At 46.5% G+C, this 13337-nt stretch overlaps 1 protein-coding gene and 1 pseudogene across 1 annotated transcript in view; one reads left to right on the top strand and one right to left on the bottom strand.

The window, feature by feature from the left end:
- The window catches only part of NID1 (nidogen 1), an 83435-nt gene extending 74737 nt beyond the window's left edge, over window positions 1–8698 (bottom strand). Inside the window, exon 1 of the mRNA XM_027595833.2 lies at window positions 6608–8698. Coding sequence (XP_027451634.1) covers window positions 6608–6832 — 225 coding nt within the window. The 5' untranslated portion in view covers window positions 6833–8698. The remainder of the gene's footprint in view (window positions 1–6607) is intronic.
- On the top strand, window positions 1171–1816 carry LOC113923733 (annotated as a pseudogene).
- Window positions 8699–13337: the final 4639 nt, after the last annotated feature.

Genomic DNA, 13337 nt, shown 5'->3' with positions numbered 1-13337 from the left:
GCACACTGGCTTTCGTGCCATTCCTGTGACGTGACAAGCTCCTTCTCTTGACACTCATGATCTCATACACAGTGACGTTTCCTCCATTTGAACCACAGTCCTGGCGCCTGCCTTCTTCACAGGGCTCAGCTCTACTCATCCTGTAGTTCCAACTGGGTTGGGAAGGTTCTCGTGAACCCCTCCAACTACCCCAGGTGCCACCACAATATAGGGACTTCTCCCTTGTAACACGCGCCACAGGGGCAATTGGTCAATTATCGGTATAATTATTGGTTTAATATCCGTCTTCCCCAGTAGACTGTAAACTATGAGAGCAGAAACAACACTGATCTTGTTTCAGTCTGTATCTCTGAAGCCTAGCACTGTGCCTGGCACATCAGGCAGTAAATTAAGTATTTGCTGAATGAATGGAGGGCATATCTTAATGCTGCACTGCATTTTATGAGAAGTAATATCCAGTGTCCTGAAATAGTACATGCAATTATTCAACACCTGGTCACTCAAAGAATATTAAAAATCCCAAATAAGATGGAGCTCAGAGATAACTTGTCAAACCTCTTCATTTTATAAGTAACAAGACCAGAAACAACACAAGGGCAAGAAATGAAGTGATTTGACCTCAATTATAAGTTGATCAACAGGGATGCCTGGCTGGCTCAGTTGGTAGAGCATGTGACTCTTGATCTCAGGTTTGTGAGCCCCATGTTGGGTGTAGAGATTACTTAAACATAAAATCTTAAAAAAAAAAAAAGTTGATCAACATCATGACTCAATTTCATTTTAGCGCCTATTGGAAATTAATACTCTGTCAAGTATTCTTTGATTCAACCAAGGCCTCTGCTAGACCACAAGGCGCCTTTGGGCAAGTCAGACCTAAGTGCCCTTTCCTCTGAGTGGCCCCAGCCCCATGCTGAGGCTCAGGGCTTGGTGAGTGGCCCACTTAGCCATAGCCCTTGTGCTGAGAACAACCTTCACAACCACAGAGGCTGGCCCTGGTCTTGACCAACAGATTCATATGTGCCAGGAAGTGTGGCACCTGTATTAGGGACAGTATTGGGAATATGACACGATCTCTAGGAGGTGGGCAGGTCCGCTTCTCAGGATTAGGATGGGACCCCGAGCACCATCTCATCAAACCTGGGCCACTGCCCCATGCTGCCACCCCCAAGTCACAGGACCATGTCGAATATGGAGAAACCCCTATTTTATATGAAGTTTTCTGTGAAAGAGCTTAATAGGAATGCCAAGAAATATGATAAAGAAGGAAAGGTGGAAAAGGTTGAGGGTCCAAAAAACGCCATTCAGAAGAGCAACAAAATGTTGCAAGAACACACACTGAAAATGCAGTCCACCAGAAGAACCAAGCAATTAGTTTCTTGAGCATGACTGCTAGGTCTGATGCTGTGGTGCAAGCGTTCAAACCGCACTAACACAGGCCATGACCGTGTGGTTAAGTGTTGGGATGCTACACAGAGAGGTATGAACCTTGAAAAGATTTCTGCCCCGATGGACAATGTGAACACCAAATCGCAATGCTGGATGCTCCCACGCAGCAAATGGCCCGCACAGTGAGCAGCAACACTGCGACAAGCCCGCAAACCAAGTCCCCCGGCTGCTGCAAGAAACAACTGATGAAGCCAGCCTCGCTGTCCTTGATCTCCACATGCAACCATCACAGGCTCAGATAGGTGCCGCCCGCACCAGTGTTGCTTCCATGGAACAGACTTGCTTGCTCATTTACGTGATCAAGAGTAATTTAAAGAACTGGTGCTTCCGTTTATTTCACTTGCTTCTGAAATATGCTGTGTTTATATAGGTAAGTTGCACCTCAGTTACACTAAGAACACAGTGTATGGCCAGAAAGCTGAAACACTATTTGTACGGATGCTTTGTATGCTTTCTCTTGCCTTGCTGTACTTCCCAATACATTAAGAAATTCCAGGGAGTTGGGGCACCTGGGTGGCTCATTCGGTTAAGCCTCTGCCTTTGGCTCAGGTCATGATCCCAGGACCCTGGGATGGAGCCCTGTGTCTCCCTGCTCCCTGCTCAGTGGGGAGTCTGCTTGTCCCTCTCCCTCTGCCCTGCCCCCGCCCGCTTATGCTGTCTCAAATAAATAAAATCTTTTAAAAAGGTGGGGGGGGGGAATGCCTGGGTGGCTCAGTTGGTTAACCATCTGTCTTTGGCTCAGGTAATGATTCCAGGGTCCTCGGATCGAGCCCCATGTCAGGCTCCCTGCTCAGGGCTCTCTGCTCAGCTTTTCCCTCTCCCTCTGCCCCTCCCGCCTACTTGTTCTCTCTCTCTCTCTCTCAAATAGATAAATAAAATCTTAAAAAAAAATTTTTTTTAATTCCAGGGAGTTTTCACCTTGACAGATTTTATGGTTTTGTACATTATGTGTAAAAGTACAAGAGGCATATTTTTGTAGATGCCTCTGACAGAGCCAGCATTAGCCTGTTACATATGAAATATCTTTCTCAAAAGTTACATCAAAAACATAGCACCAGAGTATTACAAGAATAAAGTAGAGAATAAAGATTTGGCTTTTTTTAAAAAGACACAATCTCGGCTCTCAATGAAGAAAGCCCTCAGTTTAAGAGCACATTACCACACGATAAGCTGTTTAAATACATTAATTCAAGGATGTTCACAACTCCACGAGAAAGGCAATGATGCCTCTGTTTTACAGATGAACAAACCAAAACTTTCAGAGGTTGGATAACTTACCCAAGATCCACAACAAGCAAGTGGCAGAAGGGAGATTCAAGGCCAGACGTATTGTACTCCAGAGACCTCCCTCTTTCTACATTACCTACTGATACTCCAGGTGAACAGATAAAATGAAGATATGTGAACATCTGTCAATGTATTGAGCTCCAAATCAGATAGTACTGGAGTTCAGAGAGTTCTAAAGACTGAGAGATGAATGCAGTCCGTTGGTACCAGTCAGTTGGGTAGGAGGAAGGGCTTGTGCTGACTCTGAAAGAATGGGAGAGAATCTGAGAGGTAAAGGGGGGACAAAGTGGAAGAATAAAGGAATGAGCAAAGGGCCAAAGTAAGGCATAATCTTCTCTGAGAAGGGTTAAGGGAAAGCTGGAAATGAAGCTAGAACTGCAGGGGCTGAGGCCCTCAACCCAGGCCAAAGAGTCCGTGGTCTTCTGAAGTCAGGATGGGGGGAGGGCACTATAGAAGCTGAACACAGTTGGAAAGGGTCATTGCCAACGTGACAAGAAAGATACAGATGGGCGGGCCTGCCATGAATGTGAAGGTGTAATGGGGAACTGAGCACCACATTATTCAAGCCAATGGGCAACTCTCAGTCCTCACCTTTTGGGCCATTTAACATGGCAGCTCACTCCCTCTTCCTCGATACACTTGCCTCACTTGGCTTCCAGGACTCCTCGCTGCATCTCCTCTCACCTCACTGGCCACACCCTGTCAGCCTCCACTGCTGTCTCGTCTTTTCCCTCACCTGTTGGAGGCTCCCTGGGACCTGTTCCCTACCTACATACCCTATCCTAGTGGGGTTCATTTAGTTTTCTTGTTTTAAATACCATCTATGTGCCAGTGACTTCCAAATTTATATCCAAAGCCTAGGCTTCTAAATTCTAGACTCCTATCCCAACTGCCTACTCCATCGCAGACCCCTGACATTTGTAGTATATCCCCGACTAAAATACTGTATAATTTACTTTATGATGTTTGCCGTTTATTTTCTTGGTCCCACTCCCTTGCTAGAATGTAGACTACTTGAGGATAGGATTCTTTGTTTTGTTCACTTGTATTTTAAGTGCCTAAAATAGTGCCTGGCACATAGTAGGCACTTGTTAAGTATTTGCAGAATAAGCGAATAAAGGGACAGCGTAAGGCAGACTCAGGGCAGTGTAAAAACCCTCACAAGGTACCACTAGCAAGGAAAAGCAAGTGGCAGTGAAAGTAGCTGAAGGGAGGAGGGACGTGAGTACTTCTCACTTTGCCATGTGGAACCTCGAGTGACCAGATAGGCATTTGGGTAGAAACATCTGGTAGGACTTTGGCATTCTGGGACCAGTGTTTATTATTATTTCTTCATCTGAAAAGAAGGGCTGGCTGTTTTGAGGATTAAATAACCTAAAACTAGCAAGTCCCTGACACATGGAGATAAACTCACCCAATAATTATTTTCCACTCTCTCAGCCAGGTGCCCAAGAAGGTACAGACCACCTAGCTCACGAGCACATCCCCGTCAATTCACCTCTTCACTCGGGGCCATCACACACTGGATCCCCCTTGACTTCTGGGAGTGCAGCCCTCCCTTGTCAGCCCTCTTTGAGGATTGCCTCGCCCAGGGCCACACTTCCTTCCAGGGCAGCCCTTATCCAAGGACTGATGGACTGATCACTGTGAAGGCACAGAGGCCCCGCCCTCTCACACAGACTTGAGACAGCTCGGGAAAGCCACCCCAGTTCAGGGCTCTCAGGGGCTGGCTGAGACCTTTGCTGGGACCACTCAGCATCAGCCTCTGCTCAGTCTTTCTGCACCTCCCTCCCTTCCATAGGTAAGGATATGAGGCGCTCACCCCTCCTCCCCCCATGAAATAACCTGCCTGCTGATCTCCATTTCACACTCAGCTTCCTGGGAACCCAACGGTGGCAGATAGAACATCCAACAGAGCTCTGGAATTCCTTCTCATTGAAATGCAGATTAAACCCATGTGGACCTGGAAGGTATGGTTTGACTGAAATCCTTTATCTTAGCAATAGATTTTCTAGGTTTTTAGAATGTAATGCGGTTAGTCCGATGCCACAAATAAAGGAGGGTAGGAGGTCCAAATTTAACAATAGAATTCAGTGGGTCTGTTAAGAAGGAAAAATGAAATTTTATTTTTATTTTCCATAACCCCTAACTGGTATTTAGCATTTCCTTCCATTATGAATGCAGGCAACAAAGCATAGCAGTAACTCTTTATGACCTCGCCACAAACAGAAGTCACAGATATTCTCATGACACGTTTTAGTCATGGCAGGTGTCTTCAAATATAGTTTACTGTCCAGACCATCTTGAAATTTCAGTAATTATCTGACCCCCCCCTCCACTGGACACGGTGTTACACCTTACTATTTAATATGGTTAAAAATAAGCACATATGGGGCGCCAGGGTGGCACGGTTGGTTAAGGGTCTGCCTTGGGCTTAGGTCATGTTCCCGGAGTCCTGGGATCCAGTCCTGCATCAGGCTCCCTGCTCAGCGGGGGAAGACTGCTTCTCTCTCTGCTCCTCCTCTGCTCCTGCTCGCTCTCTCTTGCTCACTCTCTTTCTCAAATAAATAAATAAAATCTTTAAACAAAATAAGCACATATATTACTACTTCAGACACTTTTTGTTTTAGTATTTTTATCTGGATTTCAATATGATTGATTTCCTAGGCAATCCTGCAGATTTTAGTTTATGTAATTAAGAATATTATCCTAAGAAGGGGTCTTACAGGCTTTACCAGACTGCCAGGGAGGTCAGGGCAGCCAACTCACAAGGGCAACACTCTCTGTGGGTAGAGACTTTAAGGACTCATTCTTTTCAGTCAAAGCTGGCGATCTGCACGTGGGTGTTGTCCAAGGCGCGTCTGCCCCGGCCAGACGATGAACACAGCCATTTCACAGGCAGGACAGGCTCCAGCCGCTGTCTGTGTTGTCCCCACCACCCCCCGCCCGCCCCACTTCTGGAATGCGCACAGCTTTATATGAAATCCACATGGTGCGCGGCTGGGGAAGGCGGCGGCACGAAAGGACTTTACCAAGTTGACAGCGTCCCCAGGCCCGGCCAATTCTAAGAAGACTCCAGAGAGCTAAAAGGCCACCTGGGCCCGCTTCCCAGTGGGGGCCCCCCATGGTGACAGTGCTCTGCTACAGGAAATTGGATCTCCGGGTCGTCCTGCTTTCCCAGCCCGAAACTCTGGACTGAAACGAGCTCAATCAACTGGAGAGCAGACTCATTGCCAAGACACATCCGGAGTCCACACACAACTGCAGGCTGTCGGCTAAATTGCCGGGGCAGAGGCCGGCTCCGGCTGTCTTTTCCTGCCCCGGCACCCACGCAAGTCCCAGGGCCCGCGCGCCGCCTGGGACCCAGCTCTGGCCTTTGCCCTGCCGAGGCTCCGCGCCCGCGCCTGGTTCCTACCGGACCGGGTCCCGTCCCCAAAGGCACAGGACAATAGCGAGACGCGGACCGACTTCCCGGCGGCAATGCCGCCCACAGCTGCCGGAGAGGAAACTCCGCCCGGGGTCCCGGGATCCCGGGATGCTGGGGTTCCCCGGGTCCCGCAGGGCGCGCGCGGGGCGGCGCAGACTGGGCGAGCTCCGCAGACCCGCGTGCTGCTCTGGCAACAGTGGCCAGGGGGCGCGGAGACGTCGGCGGGCCATGCGGAGGCTGGGAGCCCGCGGGGACCGGGAGACCCCGCGCCGCGCCCCGCGCCCCGCGCCCCCGCGGCCGACGGGTCCGGGTCCCCGCCCACGACGCCCACGTCCGGCCAGCCCCGCGGGCGCCCCCGCCAGCCCCGGCCTTCCCTCCGACGCCGGCTCGGCCCCCATGCCCTCCTCCCCGACAGCCTCCACCGCCTGCTCCGGGGGTCGCACTCACGTAGACCGAGTCGATGTCGGATTTGTCGAAGAAGCGGAGCGCCTGCCTCAGCTCCAGGGCTGGGGAGACACGGTCGTCCCCAGCTTCCAGCTCCAGGTCCCCGTGTCCCGGGCCGAACGGGAAGAGCTCCTGGCGGCTCAGGCAGCCCCCGGGCCCCGCCAGCAGCAGCTGCAGCAGCAGCGCCCGCGTCCACGCAGCCCCGCTCCGGCGCATCGCGGCCAACATGTTCCCGAACTGCTGTCCCGCAAACCTAGCGGCTCGGTGGACCAGGCTGAGGAAGGCGGAGACGTAACCGGACGCCCCTCAGCAGCCCCTCCACGCCTCCCGCCTCCCGCCTCCCGACGTTCCCACCCCGGGAAACAGGGGAGGGGAACGAGGGGAGATGGGGAGGGCCCCGCCCCGTCCACAGGGCGCGCCGCCGAGGCTGCCCAATGGCCGCGAGGGGGAGGGCGAGGGGCGCCACCGCATCCCCCTGCGGTTCTGGCGGCGTCGCCCTCGACCCCTGTGGGGTCATGGGCGCTAGTGGCGGCAATTCCCGAAACCAACCCGGTTGACATGGAAGGGCAGAGCGCGGGGCTTTGCACCACCTCGGCTCAGGGTTAAGGCGAAGGGCGGGCTACGTGGAAATGCTCTGGATTCAGGAACACAGTCGATCCCAGTGCTGCTTGGCGGCGTCCGGAGGTCGGACTCACTGGGTCAGACTCTGGTAGGAAGAGGGGGTAGGTGCTGGGAATTAGCAAGAAGGGACTGGACCGGGAGCATGTTCATTTATTCATCCATCCAGTTTTTCAGCGTTATTTGAGTGCGAGATCTTTGCTTGGTGATGTGCAAATTCGGCCAGACATGGGGTCCCACCCTCCGAGACAAAGTCACGAGTGTATGAGACAATTCGGTGTTAGGTGGGGCGGGGTCCCCAAGTGATAAAGGATATTAGGGCTGGAATAATTGGCCAATGAGAGCTTCCTGGGGGATGTGGGAATCAAACCAGGTCTTCTGGAAGGGATGGGATTTCATCGGAAGGATGGGGGAGGGACGTTCTGAAAAGTGGAGCTGTGCGTGGATTCAAGGCACCATCCCCCAGTTGAGAATTTGGAAAACGGCTACTGGAAGGAAAGCCTTAATACCAAACCCAGGAATTTGAACTCGCTCTAACACTCAGAGAACAACTATTGAGAATACCCGACAAAGGAAAATAAGGCATGTAGGTGGTGTCCTAAGTAACGGGTTGATCATTAATTTGGCATTTGGGAGGTCATCAGAGGGCTGCCAAAAGGAAAAACAAGGGTAGGGGGCACGGAGAAAGGAAAAGGTGGAAATTGAGAAGAATTGAATCTAAGAGGCATTACAATGAAAGAAGGAATGAGACCTGATTATGATTTTGGTATGGGGGTCGGGGAGAGACGTTAGAATTGGGTGTAAGGTTTTGAGCCTGCAGGACTGCAAAACCGGGCTGCCTTTTGAAGTCAGGGAGGATGACCAGACACAGTGGGAGTTGGACGTTTGCTGTCAGACCTCTTAACCTGGGGAGGTCAACAGGGCATTTCTGTTGCCTGTCACCAGCTAAAATTAAGGACCTAAGGCCCAATTTGAAATAAGTCTCCTAATAAACAGAAATTCAATATAATATTTAAGGAGCATGAGTCCTCAACCAGTAGAAAACATAAAAAGCAAATGAAGTCCACCACCCTCTGAACATAAAGTCTTTGATCAACTCTGGACGTCTTTTTCTTTTAAATTCATTTCAGCCACCACAGAAAACATGTATTAAGTTTCTACAGGTATCATCCAAACGAAATAACTCTAAGAGACAGAAACCATCCCCATTTTACTGTAGAGGGGCATAGAGATTCAGAGAGGTTTAAATCATTTTGCTGAGGTTGCACAGCTGGAAGCCCACAGGTGACCCAAGGTGGTCCAGCTCCAGGACTGACCACCTTAACCACTACATTAAATGGCTTCTTATTGCTGCATTTTTTTTCTCTGTTGTTAAAAGGCGACTAATGCTGCTTGCAATCTGTTGCCAAATCCGGTGGCTTTTCCTTTAACTCCCTCCGGGAAGTGCAGTGCTGGGAGCCCCTCTCCCCCCGCCCCCAGAAGCACTTCCTGACTGCACTCCATCCCTAGCTTCAACTGCTGCATTTCTGGGCTTCCAGGCCCCAGCACTGGCCATTCAAATGGCCAAGGACTCTGCCTGGAGGCTCCTCTTCATCCTCTGTGCTTACCTGCACATAGCATGGGGCCCCAGAACACCCAGCCAGCATTTTCCCGCCTGTGTCTCAGACTCTCCTCCTTCAAACCCCCCACCTTCTGTCTTACTTCAGAGCTACGCTGAAGCCCAAGCTGTTGCTTGGGCCTGGAATGCTCTCACCCCTCTCACGAATTCTCTCCGTTTTTGGTGCTCGGACAGCTTCTGAAACTCCTATTGGTTCATGGAATTTTCCTCGGCTCATACAACAGCAAGAGCAGTTCTCCAGTATACTGATTCAAAGTACCAAGACTATTAAGACACAATCCCTTTTGTGAGTAGCTCTATTAAAGAAGTAGCTCTATTAAAGAAGACAGAGGTTAACAGTAACGTGGCGTGGTGAGATGTTAACTCATTTTAACAGAATGAATACTATCAGTTGCTGGAGTTAGTAGCCTCAAGCAGATATGGGGAGATAAGATTTGCAGAAGTTAGATAATGTGCCCAGTTTCATAGTTAGTGGAAAAGCCCTGATTTGAATGTTTTCAAATTTCAGTGCATCTGAAACCAAAGCTAATACTGTCACACCCTCCTGCCTTTCTAGAAAAGGAGAGGTTTCTCCTTCAATTTCCATCCACAAGGTGTATCTGCTCTGTTGTTTATACATTATGTTCATGCTCTGTTTACGTGTTCATTTATTTCATCAGAATGGTCTTGCTCAAGTAAGTCTAGTATATACTGTAAACTGTCTGCCTTTTCCTATTTATAGCCCTGCACTCACTGCACGTCGCTTGGGGCTGGGGAATGTGACATCTACACTGTGTCTCAGACTGGGACAATGTGGGCTAGCTACCAGCCACTCCTTTAGGATTTCTAGTTTTAAATACATTTAAAAACAAAATCTTCATCATAGAATATTTAATTTTATGTTGTGCCCTGGCCATTTTCTAAGTGTATATAATAATTACGTATTTTTCTCTAGTTTCATGTGTTTTTTTCCCCCTGATATAAGCTCTTTGGGGAAAGGCTCATGTGTTCTATTCTTTTCCAGAGTTCATGGAGCCTCACCTAATGCTGTGTGCACATTAATAAAAGTGAATAGTTTGAAAACTCAGTAGTACTTTTAAGAACCATTCGATATCTGCAGTAGCATATGTACCCACAAGGACATAATATACTAGGGTTTTTTTTATTATTATTATTATCTTTCATTAAACCCAGCACTTTAGAGACTTGTACTTTTTCACTGGGTGCTATCATCCGGATGAGACAGGAAGACAAAATTCAGGAAGCAGTCTATATCTATAAGAAACCAAGTTAAACTTTCTAAGTGGTTTATTCAGACAAAAGTCCACGCATCTGAGTGGAGAAATAGCTCGGTTGGCTATAGACATCTGTTCTAGTCTCACTCTCCTGTGAGGTTTGGCCACTGACCATCTGTTCTAGTCTCACTCTCCTGTGAGGTTTGGCCACTGACCATCTGTTCTAGTCTCACTCTCCTGTGAGGTTTGGCCACTGACCACATATGGTCATGGAAGATTCCTTTATTTATTAGATGTTATGTAGAAATAAATGTGTTTGTGTTTCAATTCCAAGGGAATTCACCTACTCTGTGAATAAGATGATCACTATTTTAACTTAACCTCAATTCTTAGATAAAGATAACGTAAATTAAATAACCATCCCTTAACGAAGAGAATTTTTTGTGAGAGTATTTCTGTAACTATGTCATGTTCCAAAGCAGTGTTTATCCCAAGAGAACCCAAGATAATAGGAAACTATTAGGGGATTGATCCAAAAAGTTTATATTTATGGCTTCTCAGCTCCTACTCTTTTTTTTTTAAGATTTATTTATTTTATTTTAGAGGAAGAGAGGGGGGAGGGGCAGAGGAAGAGGGAGAGAGAGAATCTCAAGCAGACTCCACACTGAGCACAGAGCCTGACACGGGGCTCAATCTCACGACCCTGAGATCATGACCTGAGCTGAAACCAAGAGTCGGTCACTCAACCATCTGAGCTACCCAGGCACCCCTCAGCTCCTATTCTTAATTATCATTTTCTAATAATGGATTTTCATATGTTAATCACTTTTTTCCAATCTTTACTAGGGTAAGATTGAGAAATAAAAATTGTATACATTTAAAGGTGTACAATGTAATGATTTGACATACATATAAATGATTACCACAATCAAGGTAATTAACACATCTATCATTTCACATAGTTACCATTCTTTGTGTGTGTGATGAGAACATTTAAAATCTACTTTCTTAGTGGGGTGTCTAGGTGGCAGTCAGTTAAGCATCTGACTTTTTTTTTAAAGATTTTATTTATTTATTTATTTAACAGAGTGAGAGAGAGAGAGAGAGACAGCGAGACAGGGAACACAAGCAGGGGGAGTGGGAGAGGGAGAAGCAGGCTTCCCGACAAGCAGGGAGCCCGATGCGGGGCTTGATCCCAGGACCGTGGGATCATGATCTGAGCCGAAGGCAGACACTTAACCAACTGAGCCACCCAGACGCCCCAGCATCTGACTCTTGATCTCACTTCAGGCGTTGATCTCAGGGTCTTGAGTTCAAGCCCCATGTTGGGCTTCACACTGGGTGTAGAGCCTACTTACACACACACACACACACACACACACACACACACACACACACACACACCAAAACAGTGCTACCTTAGCAAATTAGCAAGTATACAAAACAGTATTATTAACTATAGTTACCATGCTGTACATTATATCCCCAGAATTTATCTTATGAACTAAATGTTTGTGCTCTTTGGCCAACACTTTCCCATTTCCTCCACTCTCCAGCCCCTGGCAACCACCACTGTACTCTGCTTCTATGAAAGAATAGCAAAGATTTTTAATCTTGTAACCCACATTCATTTTAGATGGCTCACATGAATATTTTGTTGAAAAGAATACTGATTTAGCCATAGCAATCAGACAAGAGAAACAAATAGGAGGCATCCATATTGGTAAAGAAGAAGTTAAACTGTCACTATTTGCAGATGACATGATACTATATATAGAAAATCCTAAAGACTCCACCAGAAAACTACTAGAACTGATAAATTAATTCAGTAAGCCACAGGATACAAAATAAATGTACAGAAATCTGTTGCCTTTCTATACACTAATAATGCAGTAGCAGAAAGCAAAATTTAAAAACAATACCATTTACAATTGCACTGAAAAGAGTAAAATACCTAGGAATAAACTTACCCAGAGGTGAAAGACCTATATTCTGGAAACTTTAAACACAAATGAAAGAAATTGACGATGACACAAATAAACGGAAAAATATTCCATGCACATGGATTGGAAGAATCAATAATGTTAAAATGTCCACATTACCCAAAGCAATCTACAGATTCAATGCAACCCCTATCAAAATACCAACAGCATGTTTCACAGAACACACAAAAAAATCCTAAACTTGTATGGAACCACAGAAGACCCTGAGTAGCCAGAGAAATTCTCAGAAAGAAGAATAAAGCTGGAGGTGTCACAATACCAGGTTTCAAGATCTACTACTAAGCTGTAGTAATGAAAACAGTATGGTGCTGGCACAAATATAGACATATAGATCAATGGGATGGAATAGAAAGCCCAGAAATAAACCCCACAACTATATGGTCAATTAATCTATGACAAAGGAGTCAAGAATATACAATGGGGAAAAGATAATCTCTTCAATAAATAGGGCTGGGAAAACTGGACAGCTACATGTAAAAGAATGAAATAGGACCACTTTCTAAATACCACACACAAAGATAAACTCAAGTTGAATTAAAGATCTAAATGTGAGACCTGAAACTATAAAAACCCTGGAAGAGAACACAGGCAGTAATTTCTGACATCAGCCATGGCAATGTTTTTCTAGATATGTCTCCTAAAGCAAGGGAAATAAAAGCAAAATTAAACTATCAGGACTACACCAGAATAAAAAGCTTTTGCACAGCAAAAGAAACCATCAACAAAACAAAAAGACAACCCACTGAATGGGAAAAGATATTTGCAAATGTCATATCTGAAAAGGGGCAAATATCCAAAATACATAAACAACTTATAGAAGCCAACACCAAAAAAAAAAATCTGATTAAAAAATGGGCAGAAATCTGAATAGAGATTTTTCCAAAGACATACAGATGGCTAAGACACATGAAAAGATGCTCAACATCACTAATCATCAGAGAAATGCAAATAAAACCACAATGAGATGTCATCTTACATCAGTTAGAAAGGCTAATATCAAAATGACAAGAAATAGCAAGTGTTGGTGAGGATGTGGAGAAAAAGGAAACTTTGTGCACTGTTGGTGGGAATGCAAACCAGTGCAGCCACTGTGGAAAACAGTGTGGAGATTCCTCAAAAAAATTCAAAATAGAATTACCATAGGATCCAGTAATTCCACTACTGGGTATTTACCCAAAGAAAATGAAAACACTAATTTGAAAAGATATATGTACCCCTATGTTTAATACAGCCTTATTTATAATAGCCAAGATATGGAAGTGACCCAAATGTCCGTCAAT

Source organism: Zalophus californianus, chromosome 15, assembly GCF_009762305.2.
Source record: "Zalophus californianus isolate mZalCal1 chromosome 15, mZalCal1.pri.v2, whole genome shotgun sequence".
Taxonomy (NCBI): domain Eukaryota; kingdom Metazoa; phylum Chordata; class Mammalia; order Carnivora; family Otariidae; genus Zalophus; species Zalophus californianus.
This window is presented reverse-complemented; position numbering and strand designations above follow the sequence as displayed.